The 15,365-nt window shown below is 41.5% G+C and overlaps 1 protein-coding gene across 1 annotated transcript; it reads left to right on the forward strand.

The window, feature by feature from the left end:
- Positions 1-1,704: 1,704 nt before the first annotated feature.
- Positions 1,705-11,795, forward strand: LOC139471439 (F-box/LRR-repeat protein 4-like). Its single transcript, XM_071253804.1, has 5 exons — positions 1,705-2,035; positions 3,340-3,394; positions 4,952-5,069; positions 11,089-11,262; positions 11,667-11,795. Exons 1-5 carry the CDS (start codon positions 1,705-1,707, stop codon positions 11,793-11,795), a joined length of 807 nt encoding a protein of 268 aa, XP_071109905.1.
- The last annotated feature ends 3,570 nt before the right edge of the window (positions 11,796-15,365 follow it).

The raw sequence follows: 15,365 nt of genomic DNA on the forward strand, positions 1-15,365 counted from the left end.
CAGTTAAAAGTTGCTTTAGTGTCACAATATTCACTCACGTTTTCCTCAATCGCATTGAAACATAATTCCTACTGGTCAGTTCGACACTGCTTGTAATTAAATAATTATTTCAAGATTTCGTTAGAATGTAAGATATTCAGCCAAACGTTATGCAATAAAAGACGAATAGTTTCTTTCCATTAAAATACGCGCACGCGTACCTGTCACGTAATTGCCCAGTGTGATGTATCAACGGGTCATAAAATGGGAAATGAAATAGAAACTAACTAAAATTTAATGTTGTACACGCACATGAATTCGTATGATAAACTGCCAAAACGTTTTGAGAGATAAGGCCGGGTTCATTAAAGATGTTGGGTGCGGTTAGGACCAAACTTTTTCAGCTCAGAGTGTTAGTGGTCCTGGAACCCATAGTGTCAAACAGGTTCTGCACAATACGTCCATCAGATTCTACTGTTCAGCAACATTGTCACTGAATTTCAGAACTCTGGCATGATATAATAATCAAGGATTTCGAAGGCAAAACCTTTTCTCGCCCATGGGCGAAATATTTCAATAAATCTGTAAAATAGCTGAATTGAGTAAAATTGAGTTACATTATGTGCCATGAAAATAGTAAGAACACCTGCATGTATTTGCGAAACAAAAACATAAGTTTTAAGTAAAGGAAATATTCTCGCCCATGGGCCAAACCCTTTTCTCGCCCATGGGCGAAATATTTCAATATCGTTATAAAATCGTTGAATTAAGTTAAAATGAGTTAAATTTTGTGTCATGATACTTAAATAAGTACATTTAATGTATTTGCGAAACAAAAACATGAGTTTTGAGTAAAGGAACATATTCTCGCCCATGGGCCTACCCATGGGCCAGACTTCGCCCATGGGCAGGCCCATGGGCCACATTTCGCCCATGGGCAGGCCCATGGGCGACATAGTCTAAATATTAAGTTTTTGAACATTTTGTTTTTCATTTTTTCATTAAATTTTGTGTCATGATACTTCAATGAATACATTTAATGTATTTGCGAAACAAAATCATGAGTTTTAAGTAAAGGAACATATTCTCGCCCATGGGCCAAACTTTTTTCTCGCCCATGGGCGAAATATTTCAATATCGTTATAAAATCGTTGAATTAAGTTAAAATGAGTTAAATTTTGTGTCATGATACTTGGATGAATACATTAAATGTATTTGCGAAACAAAAACATGAGTTTTAAGTAAAGGAACATATTCTCGCCCATGGGCCTGCACATGGGCCTACCCATGGGCCAGACTTCGCCCATGGGCAGGCCCATGGGCGATATAGTCTAAATATTGAGTTTTTAAACAATTTTTTTTTTCATTTTTTCTTCCTTGGTATGTTCCCATGAAAACGGCATGTTTAATTTTGTAAATACCTTTAACCGAGACTGGGCAAAGAGCGTAGAGTTTTCGGATATCCAAGTCTTGTAATAACGGATGTTGAATTAATTAAAGAAGAAGAGAAGAGGACAAGGGCGGATATCCAAGTCTTGTAGTAACTGATGTTAAATTAATTAGAGAAGAAGAGAAGAGGACAAGGGCGGATATCCAAGTCTTGTAATAACGGATGTTGAATTAATTAAAGAAGAAGAGAAGAGGACAAGGGCGGATATCCAAGTCTTGTAGTAACTGATGTTAAATTAATTAGAGAAGAAGAGAAGAGGACAAGGGCGGACGATCATGGAGTCAAATCTATTTGAAACGCTACTATTTGCTGGGCTTCTGTTTTCACAATGTGGCGACGGCGGTACAGCTACATGTTCGGAAGAATTAAACCTGACGCCGGTCTTAGAATATAGTGACAGGAAACTGAATGGAATGGCGAGAAAATCAAAAACTGTAGACAACAGAGCAAAGTGTATTTCCCACTGCTTTCTTCAAGAAGGAACAGTATCAATGATCTTTGATCCCGTCCACCAGCTGTGTACATGCCACAGTTTGCCGTTGTCGTCATTGACGTTGGGCGCAGCACCGGGGGCGATGGCGTTTGGAGCGAAAGACCTCCCTACAGGTAACACCGTTCAGATATTAGTAATGTTTGTTTAATATTGTCCTTCTCCCGCAACTGCCTTCCTGCTGTAGTGGATAGAGCGCTGCCCGGGGAACAGAAGGTTTGCGGTTCGATCTCCTGGATGGTACTTGTTGGTGTATTGGTTTGTGTTTTACCGTTCCTGGTACTCGGAGACCGCGTCCGTGGTCTAGTGGTAGAGCGTCCGCCCGGGGAGCGGAAGGTCCGGGGCTCGATCCCCGGCCGCGTCATACCAAAAGACCTTAAAAGATGGTACTTGTTGTTACCCTGTCTGGCGCTCAGCATTAAGGGTCTAAAACAAGGACTGGCCGGCGCGGTGTAAACTGTGTCTGAGTGGGGTATCCATTGTAAAGTGCGGAATTGCATATCAGTGGGTTAGTGAGTGAGTGAGTGAGTTAATATTTAAAGTTACATCGGCAATATTTCAGCCATATCGTGACTAAGTAATTTATACATAAAAACAACATTAATTTCGACTGCATAAAAACCTGTCAGCAAAGGACAGTAAAATTACTAGACTTATCACAGATATCAATTGTTTTTTAAAACTAGTATGTGACCATAAAAAGCTATGACTAACGAGAACAATACGTAGTAAAAACGGACTATAGATCGCCAGCAATTGAAGGTAGATCCTCAGTGGCTTAGCACTATCAAACCGGCATAAATCTGGATATAACATGCAGCTACAGACACATTGGTAAAATACTTATGGACGTGTTCTCCATTTCACCTCACCACTCTCTCCATAATGATCCTCGGTACGTGGATCAGGTGGCCAGGCTTGGTTGATCGTTAGTCATCATAACACAACGGTGTGGATCGTTACTTACAGGGCGCCGTCACACAGATGGAATGTAGCTGGGTGCGGCGTTAAATAACTCACTATAAAAAAACAACAGCTCCAAGTAAAGAGCATGTGGTAATAGCTACGATCTCAAGTTGGTTGGTTGGTTTGTTTGCTGCTTTGCGCCGCACTCAGCAATGTTACAGCTATATGACGGTGGTCTGTAAATAATCGAGTCTGGACCAGACAATCCAGTGATGCACGCAATTGGGATCGATGACATGCATCAACCAAGTCAGCGAGCCTGACCACCCGATCCCGTTAGGCGCCTTTTACGACAAGCATACTCACTTCAAGTAAACATTGCATATGTAACTGTACTACGTATAAACGGTAAGTCACTCCCTTAGAAACCAATGATCGTAGGTTCCATGCCATTTGTTACAGCTGGAAGCAGCAGCAGCATTCGTTACTCATCTTTTGGCTTTTCACGTTTCAGGTGTAGTAGATACCTGGGTCACCCGTGTCATAGGGGAGTCCTCTCATTTTAAATCGTAAGTAAAATAGATTTATTGTGTACATTTGTCTGTAGCTCTGAGAGAGAGAGAGAGAGAGAGAGAGAGAGAGAGAGAGAGAGAGAGAGAGAGAGACCCACAAAACGATATGAACGATTCGATCCTTGAGTTTGTACAACCTTGGGTTTGTGCAAAGAAGAGGCGAATTGTAGTTTAATTGTCTAAGTTACCAGACATGTCCCAATTAGAGCTCATGTGGGAAGTTTTCGGGCGAAGAGTATCTACAAGGTCATCTGAAAAAAATAAATTCTTTCAAAGCCACCCAATTTCCAAATGATTGGTCCTGTAGACGACAGGGCTATTCCGACACGTCCATCAAACGACCGCAACCGCATTATTTAAACAATAACGCGTTTAATGGCATCAAAAGATTTAAATATTTTAAATGACAAACATTGAAGTGAGTGAGTGAGTTGGGTTTAACGCCGCTTTTAACAGTATTCCAGTTATATCACGGCGTAAACATTGAAGACTTACTTCAAAGAACTATAGAAACAAACTTCCCCGCCTTGTTTGCGTTTGTCTATAATAAGTAGGTATTTTAATTTGTTTATTTGCTAATGTATGTCAATAATATGAAAAACGGAAAGATGAAAGGGAGATTTGTGTTTCAAAGTAGATCTATCTGATCTTGCCAGCGATTGATGCCATAGGATAGCCCGAAGTGTGTGAGAGAATGACAATGTATGACAGAGAGCCAGTATGATATTTTGTATTTGATTTGTTTCTTGTTTAAAGCCACACTTAGCAATATTCCAGCTATATGACGCGGTCTGTAAATAATCGATTCTAACTAATCCAGTGCTTGACATCATGAGCATCGATACATGCAATTGGGATACGATGACATGCATCAACCAAGTCAGCGAGCCTGACCACCCGATCCCGTTAGTCGCCTCTTACGACAAGTATAGTCGCCTCTTACGGCAAACATGGGTTGATGAAGACCTCATCTAACCCGGATCTTCACGGGTCGTATTACATTAGATATTTTAATCCCATACGATACCTCTCTGCTTGAAGATCTGAGGAAACCTCCATAATTAGCTCTGGTTAACGTTCTACTTAACCAACAAAGCATTCAGATAAGCGTACCTTATTTGTGTTACTTGAAAGCGAATATAATCGATGAGTTCCTGGATGGGATCTATCACACACTTGCCAGCGTTTGATATGGGTGTAACCAATCGCTATCGTGTTGCTATGAACACATCTGTATTGCACAAACCATAGCAACATTCTCTTCGTTTGTTCCTTCAATGCGACGGAAATAATTGAAAATGAAAGTTATTGTCATAGTTTTAAAATTGAGAACAATGTAAGAATGTAATACATTTTTCAAACACGTCACGTTTGTCGTAAAAGCCGACAAAAGGGAGGATCGGCTAGTTGACCTTGCTGGTTGTGTGTCATCATACCCCGACGGTGTTGATCGTTGCTCATGCTATCAACCACTGGTTTGCCTGGTCCAGACTGATGTGCAGGACGACATGATGCTACTGAAGTATTGTCGACATTTGTTTGGCGTTGTTTCAGGCTTATCTACAGCTACCCAGCTAGTAGGATGATTGGCGCGCCAAACTACTACCCGAAATATGGAAACACAAACAAAGCCTGGTGCCCTGGCAAGAGGAACGCGGACCAGTTTGTGGAGGTAATCACCAAGAGAACATTCCGATCACATGCATACACGTGTATGTGCGTGTGTGTGTTTGTGTGTGCGTGTGCATGTGCGTGTGCGTGCGTGTGCGTGCGTGCGTGCGTGTGTGTTTGTGTGTGTTTGTGTGTGAGAGCATGAGTCTGTGTGTTTGTGAAGATGTGTGTCTGTGTGTTTGTGTATGTGTATGTGCGTGTTTGTGTGTGCATGTCTGAGTAAGTGTGCCTGTGTGTACGTGTGTGTATGCGTAAATGTGTGTGTGAGTATGTGTGTATGTGCGTGTGTTTGTGGGTGTGAGTATGTGTCTGTGTGTTTGTGTGTGATTGTGGGCATGCATGAATGTGTTTTGTGTGCGTGTGGGTATGCGTGTATATGCGTTTGTGTGTGTCTGAGTATGTGTGTGCGTGTGTGAGAGTATGTGTGTATATATGTGTAGGTGTGTGTGAGTATGTATGTCTGTGTGTTTGTGTTTGTGTGCGTGCGCGTGTGTGTGTGCAAACACCCCGATCACATGCAATACGATGATAAAGAAGATCATAATTCAAGACGGACTCCACAGTCAGGTGTAACATGGTTAGGTCACATCCCATATTCTAGTGGTCAATGATATATAACTAACGGGAACCACATAGGATTCCTACTTGGATATTCGGGAGCAGGGACTTGTTACAGATGTTTCAATACTTACATGCACAATCATTGTCTCTCAATGTGTTTGCGTTTCAGCACATTTTACATGACATCTAGCCAGTACAGCAAAATATAGCAATATTTATTTCGTAAAATCTGAGGCAAATGTATTTAACTAGTTTTTTCTAAACCAAATGATTTGAAATATAAAATGATGTCTGCAAATGTACCAAAAGAGAGTAGCTTTGAAACAATACTTGTTTTCTGTCTGTTGGTTTTCTTTATTGGATATGAAGTCATAATTTTCAAACATATTTTGCATTTAACGCCCAAAGGATATTTCTTTGTTTGTTTCTTTGTTGTTTAACGCCGCATTCAGCATTCAGCAATGCTCCAGCTATTTGACGGTGGTCTGTCAATAATCAAGTTTTGAGATCCAATTGAGGTACGATGACATGCATCAACCACGTCAGCGATCTGACCACCGATCCCAATATTTTCTGGCGTTGACGTTTTTTTATTTTATTTGTTATATTAAATCGCAATTTCCAAATCGATGCGCTGTAAATCGTTTGGACGAAGATGACGTCTGACTGGATCGAACTAGACTCCACGCATCCTTCTAGATATTGCTGTCAAATTCACATGGCGCGTCCTTCCGTGGATGGTTTGTCAGATCGTCACACAGTGAGGTTTCGCAACGAAACAAAAGATAATATTGTGAGTGGTTTATGAATATGCTTGAATGGCATAGTCCACTACGTTCCCGTGAAGATTGGTATAGATCAATACATTGGGTAAATGCTAGCTTTTACCCGTGAGGACCCGGGCTAGAATAGGTCTTCAGCAACCGATGCTTGTCGTAAGAGGCGTCCAGCGGGATCGGGTGGTCAGGCTCGCTGACTTGGTTGATGCATGTCATCGTATATAAAGCGATAAACCCTTTCCATATTCAATAAAAATATCTGTATAAAACAGAGTCAATGGTACGATTCTGACTATATCATGAACATGTGTTTATGAATCTCTATCAAATAGTGATGATACCATGTGTTCGTTGAAACACAAATATCATCTCTTCAGAGACGTTATCTGAAACATGGCAACACCGATGACTTGTCACGGTCAAATGCGAGGATCAATGCTTATAATGTCAATTAGTAGGACCATTGTTTACAGACCTCGCCATATTGCTGAGTGTCGTGTTAAACAACAAACTAACAAACAAACAAACAAACATGCTAGCTTTACGCGTCACATGCCGCACTAAAACAACTATCACAGCCATATTCAGTTGAAATATTATAATACAGTTTTATTTCTCAAGTAGAGATCACTGAAACAATTATGCATAGAATGAGATCGAGTCCGTCACGTGGTCATAGCTACAAAATACGCATGCGTGCAACTCATTGTTCAGTTCGATAAAGGGTCAACTTCTGTGTTTACCAGAAAGTATGTGGCGATATGTCCACATTATATGTGTGCTTCAGGCACTAAAGATAGGACACTAACGGGATCATTTTGTTGGTTGCGATGACCGTATCCCCTGTGGAGATGCAGTGGTGCTCTATACGTCCTGTAGCACATCTCCAGAATGTTTGATCGATGCTATATTGACATATAGTTTGTTGGTAGGTTGGCTGTTTAACGCTGCACTCAGCAATATTACAGCTATATGACGGCGTAGTGTAAATAATCGAGTATGGACCAAACAATCCAGTGAGTGACATCATGAGCATCGATCCGCGCAATTGGGATCGACGACACGCATCAACCAACCACTCGATCCAGTTAGTCGCCTCTTACGACAAGCATAGTAGCCTTTTACGGCAAGCATGGGTTGCTGAAGACCTAATCTAACCCGGATCTTCACGGGTCGTATTACATTAGATATATTACTCACATACGATACCTCTCTGTGTGAAGATCTGAGGGAACCTCAATAATCAGCTCAGGTGAACGTTTTTCTTAACCAACAAAGCATTCGGACAAGCGTACCTTATTTGTGTAACTTGAAAGCGAATATAATCGATGAGTTCCGAATGCAAAAAAAATGGATGAAGATAAACAATAAACGGATGAGGACATAACGTTACCTCCGTTCCAGTTTAGTGTATTTCATTCATGTTGTGACTGAAATAGAATTGATGTTTTAAATGCTATATCCTTATGTTAAAATTGTAATTATTACTCGCCCGTGAAGAAATGTGTGATACCAACGCGCGTGCTTATGTACTCCGGGAACAAGTTTCACACACTCCGGCGCAGTGATGACTCAGCATAACATCACTGCCACAGGCTAATTTGCATGTCACGTGACCGGACTTTTCTCTTGTTTGTAAACAAACGCGCTTTTTCAGAAATCAGTATAGAACTGACTAATGCAAGTATTTGGGGGCGCTTTACATATTGTTTTGCATAATTACATAGATATGCTACTACAACTGCGACAGTGAGTTGCATGACAATATATTTTTATGCATCAAAGTGACCGTATCGCTAGCTCTCCGTTGGCCTTCGATGACAGCACGTGGAGCCGTACAACCAATGTAAACAAATGATAACTACGCAAAAACAAGTAGATTTTCGCGTATTAGCATATTTTCTTAATGAACTGTAACCTTTCTTTGACATTTGTTTATGAAAATGTGTAGATCTGTCAAACATGAAACGGAAGAAAAGCAAATGCAATATCTTGAATGGACTGTGAAAGATGTGACGAATCGTCACATGGCGCTGGCCTGTGGCAGAGGTACTATGCTGGCTGGCTGTCGGCCGCATGGAACTCTGGGTAGGAGTTTCACTGACAAATACTGATAAACTCCCAACTCCCTGGGCTTTTTCAACGACATTGCGTGTAGAGATGTTAGATCACAGTGAGGAGCTTATGCATACTCGATGACCCCAGCAACTCTGTTGGTAGGCTGACGTCACTTGGCATTGTTTTGTCGGTGGATCTTGCAACAAAATTCAACAAATTACGTCATAGGGCATTGTGACGTGATTGTAAATTTCGTGGTGCAGGTCCCCGTTCCACAAGTCGATCGTAGCGCAACGGCAGTCGTAAGATTATGTTAAGTATGGGAGCTACAATAACTTTAATAGCGCTACGATAGCTTTGTGGTACAAACCCAAAAATTCTCACGGTGGACCGTTGTATGGTATTAAATTAATAAGTATCTATCACTGAAATGAATAATAATATGGCACATAACGATATGGTGAACCCCGACACAACCTCATTTGAAACCAGTGTATATGAACAAGGCTTAGAATGTTTGCGATGGAAAATAGCAGTTGCCGCTCTGCAGCTGAAACTTCACAAGCTTGTTCCCACCAAGGATGACTAACACGTGTTATTTGTGGGCTCAGCCTATGTGTTCTGTTTTTTGCGATATTTTTATTCTTGACCTTGATTGGACCTTTGCACTTCATCGCTGCTGGAAGCTAAAACGTGTCTTGCCATTACTCGGCCATTTTGGTGAAATGGAGTTTAGTATTTTTTAGTAATATACTGGACATAAGTAACCTGTCCTAATCATTTATCACAGTAAACCCCTGCCACCTTGCCCTGCGTTGGTGTGTTTGCATTGACAAGCAATGAATGTCATGTCGAGCAATATTCCAGTAGCTCCCGCCTTTGGTGTTTACATTTCGCAACCTCTGAGATACAATTAGGCATGCACTTTTATACCAAAACTTCAAAGAGCGTCATACGAGTCTTGCTCAAAACTTGTTTGATCAAGGTTACAACATTCAAGGCCTCAGTAAAGCTTTCAGATTTGTCCCATCACTGACAAAAATGATGTCCGATGCAATTCCCTATTTTGACTTGTACCATATGTTCCCGTGTTTTTTTTCCAGATGAACAATTGACTTGCCTTTGCATGTGTTTGTGACCGGTGCCGTGCCGTGGCTGGTGCAGGGTACTCTCACCTATTCGCGAACATATGGTATCATCACTATTCGATAGTGATTCATAAACACATGCTCATGATATATTACGATTCGTACATTATGCGTTATGCAAAGATTTCTATTGAATATGGAAAGGTTTCTGTTGCTTTTATTGACATACTCCCGTAACGAGATGTTTCCAGTCCGGACTTACTCACTCACTCACTCACTCCATCTTCTTTCCTCACTCACTCATTCACTCACTCGATCTTCTTCGCTCACTCACTCACTCCATCTTCTTTCCTCACTCACTCACTCACTTACTCCATCTTCTTCACTCACTCACTCACTCACTCTCACTCACTCCCTCCATTTTCTTCACTCACTCACTCCATCTTTTTCACTCACTCACTCCATCTTCTCTTTACTCACTCACTCCATCTTCACTCACTCACTCCATCTTCTTTCCTCACTCACTCACTCCCTCCATCTTCTTCACTCATTCACTCACTCCATCTTCTTCACTCACTCACCCTCTCACTCACTCCATCTTTTCTTCACTCACTCACTCTCTTCATCTTCTTCACTCACTCACTCACTCACTCCATCTTCTTCCTCTAACTCACTCACTCACTCCATCTTTTCTTCACTCACTCACTCACTCTCTTCATCTTCTTTCCTCACTCACTCACTTACTCACTCCATCTTCTTTCCTCCCTCACTCACTCCATATTCTTCACTCACTCACTCACTCATTCACTCACTCGATCTTCTTCACTCACTCCATCTTCTTTCCTCACTCACTCACTTACTCACTCCATCTTCTTTCCTCACTCACTCCATCTTCTTCGCTCACAAGTCCAGACCTAATGAATATTAGGACTATTCCCCAGCTCGGCATAGCTGAGGCCATCTTCTTCACTCACTCACTCACTCCATCTTCTTCACTCACTCACTCACTCCATCTTCTTCGCTCACTCATTCACTCCATCTTCTTCGCTCACTAGTCCAGACCTAATGAATATTTGGACTATTCCCCAGCTCGGCATAGCTGAGGCCATCTTCTTCACTCACTCACTCACTCACTCATTCACTCCATCTTCTTCACTCACTCACTCCATCTTCTCTACTCACTCACTCACTCCATCTTCTTTCCTCACTCACTCATTCACTCACTCGATCTTCTTCACTCACTCACTCACTCCATCTTCTTCGCTGACTCACTCATTCACTTACTCCATCTTCTTCACTCACTCACTCACTTCATCTTCTTCGCTCACTCACTCACTCCATCTTCTTCACTCACTCCATCTTCTTCACTCACTCACTCACTTCATCTTCTTCACTCACTCACTCACTCCATCTTCTTCGCTCACTCACTCACTCCATCTTCTTCACTCACTCACTCACTCCATCTTCTTCGCTCACTCACTCCATCTTCTTCACTCCCTAGTCCAGATCTATGGATATTTGCACTATTCCCCAGCTCGGCATAGCTGAGGCCATCTTCATCACGGAGATCCACATCTATGAGGTGTTCTGGGCTGGTGGCGTGGAGGCGGTCTCAGTCCGGGATTCGAACTCCAACTGGGTGGTGCTGTGGAGAACTACAAATCTACAGACGATAAAGAACAGTCGGATCTTTACTCCTGAATTCCTGGTAAGCGTGTTTCACACATACAGAAGATCGATACCATGACACGACACGCACGGTACTGTTTTAATGATAGATTCTGTTTTTGTAATATTTCTGTTTGGTTAATTGAAGTTTTCTTACAGACAGACTAATTATATTTTCAGTCAGCGTTTCAAAACACACAATTCTTTTCAAGCTTATGTTTTCTACCTGCAACACGATATTTTTCAGATCATCTAATATCAAATTATGCTTTGGCAGCATTAACGGGAACAGATTATTTTTTCAAACAAATCCAGTTCTGATTCTTTTGCGCTGATCACGGTTAAACTGCCTGGGAAGTTATCGCCACACAATGGGTTAAAGTAATGTATCCATGGTTCACACAAGAAGGCTATATGTACCACGTTGAAATATTCTTCCTTCAGACACCAGCTTTCAAATCTGACGCCATTAGGATTGACCTTGACCTTGGCACTACCAACGTTTGGTCCGAGTTTGATGCCATGCGAGTGGTTGGAACAAGAAACAGAACAAGAATATTTGATCTGCTGTGACCTTTTTAAAAAATGGATGAGGATCGACTGGTGATAAAGGACAGCGCTGATGACACCAAAATTGGGCCATGTGCAATATTTTGGAAATTTTCGGCTTTCAAACGAAGTCACTTCAAACATCGGGTTCATTAGGACAATGCTGCATCTCAGCATTTTTGACACAATGCTCCAATATCAGTGTACTTCTTGTATATAATATGCTCCTCATCCATACTGTTGTCATATTGCTGGAATATTGTTTAAAGCGGCGTAAAACCATACTCACTCACTCACTCACTCACTCACTATCATCTATAATCAGTACCTCACTTACTTCATAACAGTGTTAGAATCTACACCATACGTCGCCCCTAACTGCGACAAAGAAGTTCTTCATGCACATAGCTTATCCTTACCTGCAACGCACGTTGCTCCAGATTGTGTTTTGCGTAATGACTGACTTTGTGAACTGTGTTAGCAGAAGAGGCGGCGTTTGAGTAATTCAAATCGATATCCTGAGACCGACAAATGGCAGGATAACGATTGACACATTAATATTAAATAATTGAACCATGAATCTGGAAGAGATTCAGTTCTTATGAACCAGTTAGAGCTCGAGGTTTCAAATCACAATAACCACCTCTGATTGATACGGCTTGTTTCACGGCCGCATCATTGCGGAAACTACTATTTATGGTCCCTTTTCATTGTTATATAACAGTGTATATTATCGCTGAACAATGATTGAAATTGTGTTGTATTATTTCTGTATGGGCAGAGTGTGGAATTTTCCAGTATCTAGTTAGACGGTATATAAGGGGACAAGAGCACGCCTCTCGCATCTCTCACGCAGTTCATCACATCATGACCAGCTTTCATGTGAGGATCACTCATCATCCATGATTTTCTTTCATTACGCTACGCTTTCGGTCCCAAATGCAATATAGAACAGTTAAATATGCAGAAAGTTCAAATCCATGTTCAAGTAATATCAAATATCAGACCCACCGGTCCAATATCAATGTACTATTACTCATAAACAACATATCAATACCATGACGTCATTACATAATCATGGCAACATCCGAACAATGAATCAACGTGTAAGGTTCGTTGTTTGTAATCTTTATTTCGATTGTTTGTCCAGTGAAGACCAAATGAACCATGTATTCGAGGGGAAAATTAATAGATACCGTGTTGCTAAATTACCCTTTTATAGATATGGAGTAGCTGTTGATGTGCACTAAAGGTAGACTGGTATTGAACGTTTTGTTGTTTCATAGTGGATTGTTGATTTGTTATCAATACGATATTAAAGAGGGATGTCTTTGGGCATTTCGACATCGAAGACTAGTAAGAATAAAAGCAAGTATATCGGATTTGTGTTTCTAAATTGAGTTTCTGACTATAACAGACATTATTGATCATTACAAAAGTATATATGACAGTAAAAGAGTTAAGGGCGGTGTTCATATTCTCTATGCACACTTTGTTCTTTCATGTGGCCCTATCGATATTAGCTGTTATTGAAATTGTTATATTACATTGCCGAGCAAAAAAAGTACACAAGAAAGTGATGGTGGCTAAAATGAAACAAACAAAAAGTAGTTATTCGATGGTGATATGGTTAATACGAGTATAATTGTTTGGAACCCAACTCACTCACTCATTCTTCGGTCACTATGTGGTGCAGCAACGACATGTGTCTAATCTTGTGAGCCGTTGATGTAATCCCTGATGTAGGTGAGTGAGTGAGTTTGGTTTAACGCCGCTTTTAACAGTATTCCAGTTATATCGCGGCGTGTCGGCTTAATGTGGGAGGAAAGCCCGAAGTGATGCAGGTCTCAGACGTGTACCACTTCGATAAAACCCACAAGCACAGGTATGGTGCTGACAATCTTAGAAAAATAAGCGGGGCGAACCGGGATTTGAACCCACAATCATAGGTTTCTGGCGTGCCCAAGGGACGCAACTCTGCACAGCGAATCGCGGCGCCTTGGACGACTGGGCCACCCGTGCTGGGTTCTAGACCATGTTGAACACGATGCCCAGCGAGAAAAATCACCGGTTTTATAATGTTAGCTTAGAACCTTTTGGCCGAGCTGTAACTGGCTTACCTCGCGCTGCAACCAGGTTTTTAATTGATTCGTTGTTAACAAACCTGGAGAACATGGGTGAACGTAGGATACACAAACACGTGAAGTATTGACGATGACCGAGTATAACGCGTCTAATCTGAAAGACGTTTTGCAGACGATTTAGCAGAGATTTCTTATAAATATGGAAAGAATTTTGTCGCGTTTGTTTGTAGGTCTGTTGTTGTAATCAATACATTGTCTAACAGTGATATGTGTACGTATCGTTGAAAACGTTGTGGCCCTTTCCACGCCAAGTGTTGATGTTGTGCAGAAACTGCATCCGAGACATGTTTTCTTAAACAATAAACTGCGCTATCGATTACAGGAGTGTTCTGTTCGTTTTGTATGTAAACATATATATGTGCATTACAATATGCCACGAAGTACCTATGTAATTCGTATAGGTGAGCGATTAAGTTGGAACAGTTTCCCGATGAGTCAACGATCATTTGAGCGCAGCACGCCTAAGGGAGGCAACTCTGCAAAGCTATTTGCAGCGCCTTCGAAGACTTGACACCAGCGGAGTGTTTGGATCGGGTGGATAATTACACTAAAGTGACTGTGTGCAATTGTGCGTCTTATCTGTGTTCCTGTAAGTCTTAGTTGGCATGTGAATACGGTTGCCATTTCAGATAATACTGTAAACTACCTTTATAACGAACACCATTATAATGAGTAAACTATATAACGAACTGTTGTTTGCTCCCGAACATTTGCTGAAAAGAACTACGGATTTCACGAACAAACAATAACTGGTCCCTTTGAGTTCGTTAGAACCATAGTTTACTCTGTTTAACTTACCGCGTCGCTATATCAGTGCAATAATCTCGGACGCGACGTTAAACCTCAGTTCACCTCACCTGTTTAACTTACAGTGTCGCTATATCAGTGCAATAATCTTGGACGCGACGTTAAACCTCAGTTCACCTCACCTGTTTAACTTACAGCGTCGCTATATCAGTGCAATAATCTCGGACGCGACGTTAAACCTCAGTTCACCTCATCTGTTTAACTTACCGCGTCGCTATATCAGTGCAATAATCTTGGACGCGACGTTAAACCTCAGTTCACCTCACCTGTGTAACTTACAGCGTCGCTATATCAGTGCAATAATCTTGAACGCGACGTTAAACCTCAGTTCACCTCACCTGTTTAACTTACCGCGTCGCTATATCAGTGCAATAATCTCGGACGCGACGTTAAACCTCAGTTCACCTCACCTGTTTAACTTACCGCGTCGCTATATCAGTGCAATAATCTCGGACGCGACGTTAAACCTCAGTTCACCTCACCTGTTTAACTTACCGCGTCGCTATATCAGTGCAATAATCTCGGACGCGACGTTAAACCTCAGTTCACCTCATCTGTTTAACTTACAGCGTCGCTATATCAGTGCAATAATCTTGGACGCGACGTTAAACCTCAGTTCACCTCACCTGTTTAACTTACAGCG

The sequence above is a fragment of the Haliotis cracherodii genome, unplaced genomic scaffold (assembly GCF_022045235.1).
Source record: "Haliotis cracherodii isolate W230 unplaced genomic scaffold, xgHalCrac1.p SCAF_22, whole genome shotgun sequence".
In the NCBI taxonomy this organism is placed as follows: Eukaryota; Metazoa; Mollusca; class Gastropoda; order Lepetellida; family Haliotidae; genus Haliotis; species Haliotis cracherodii.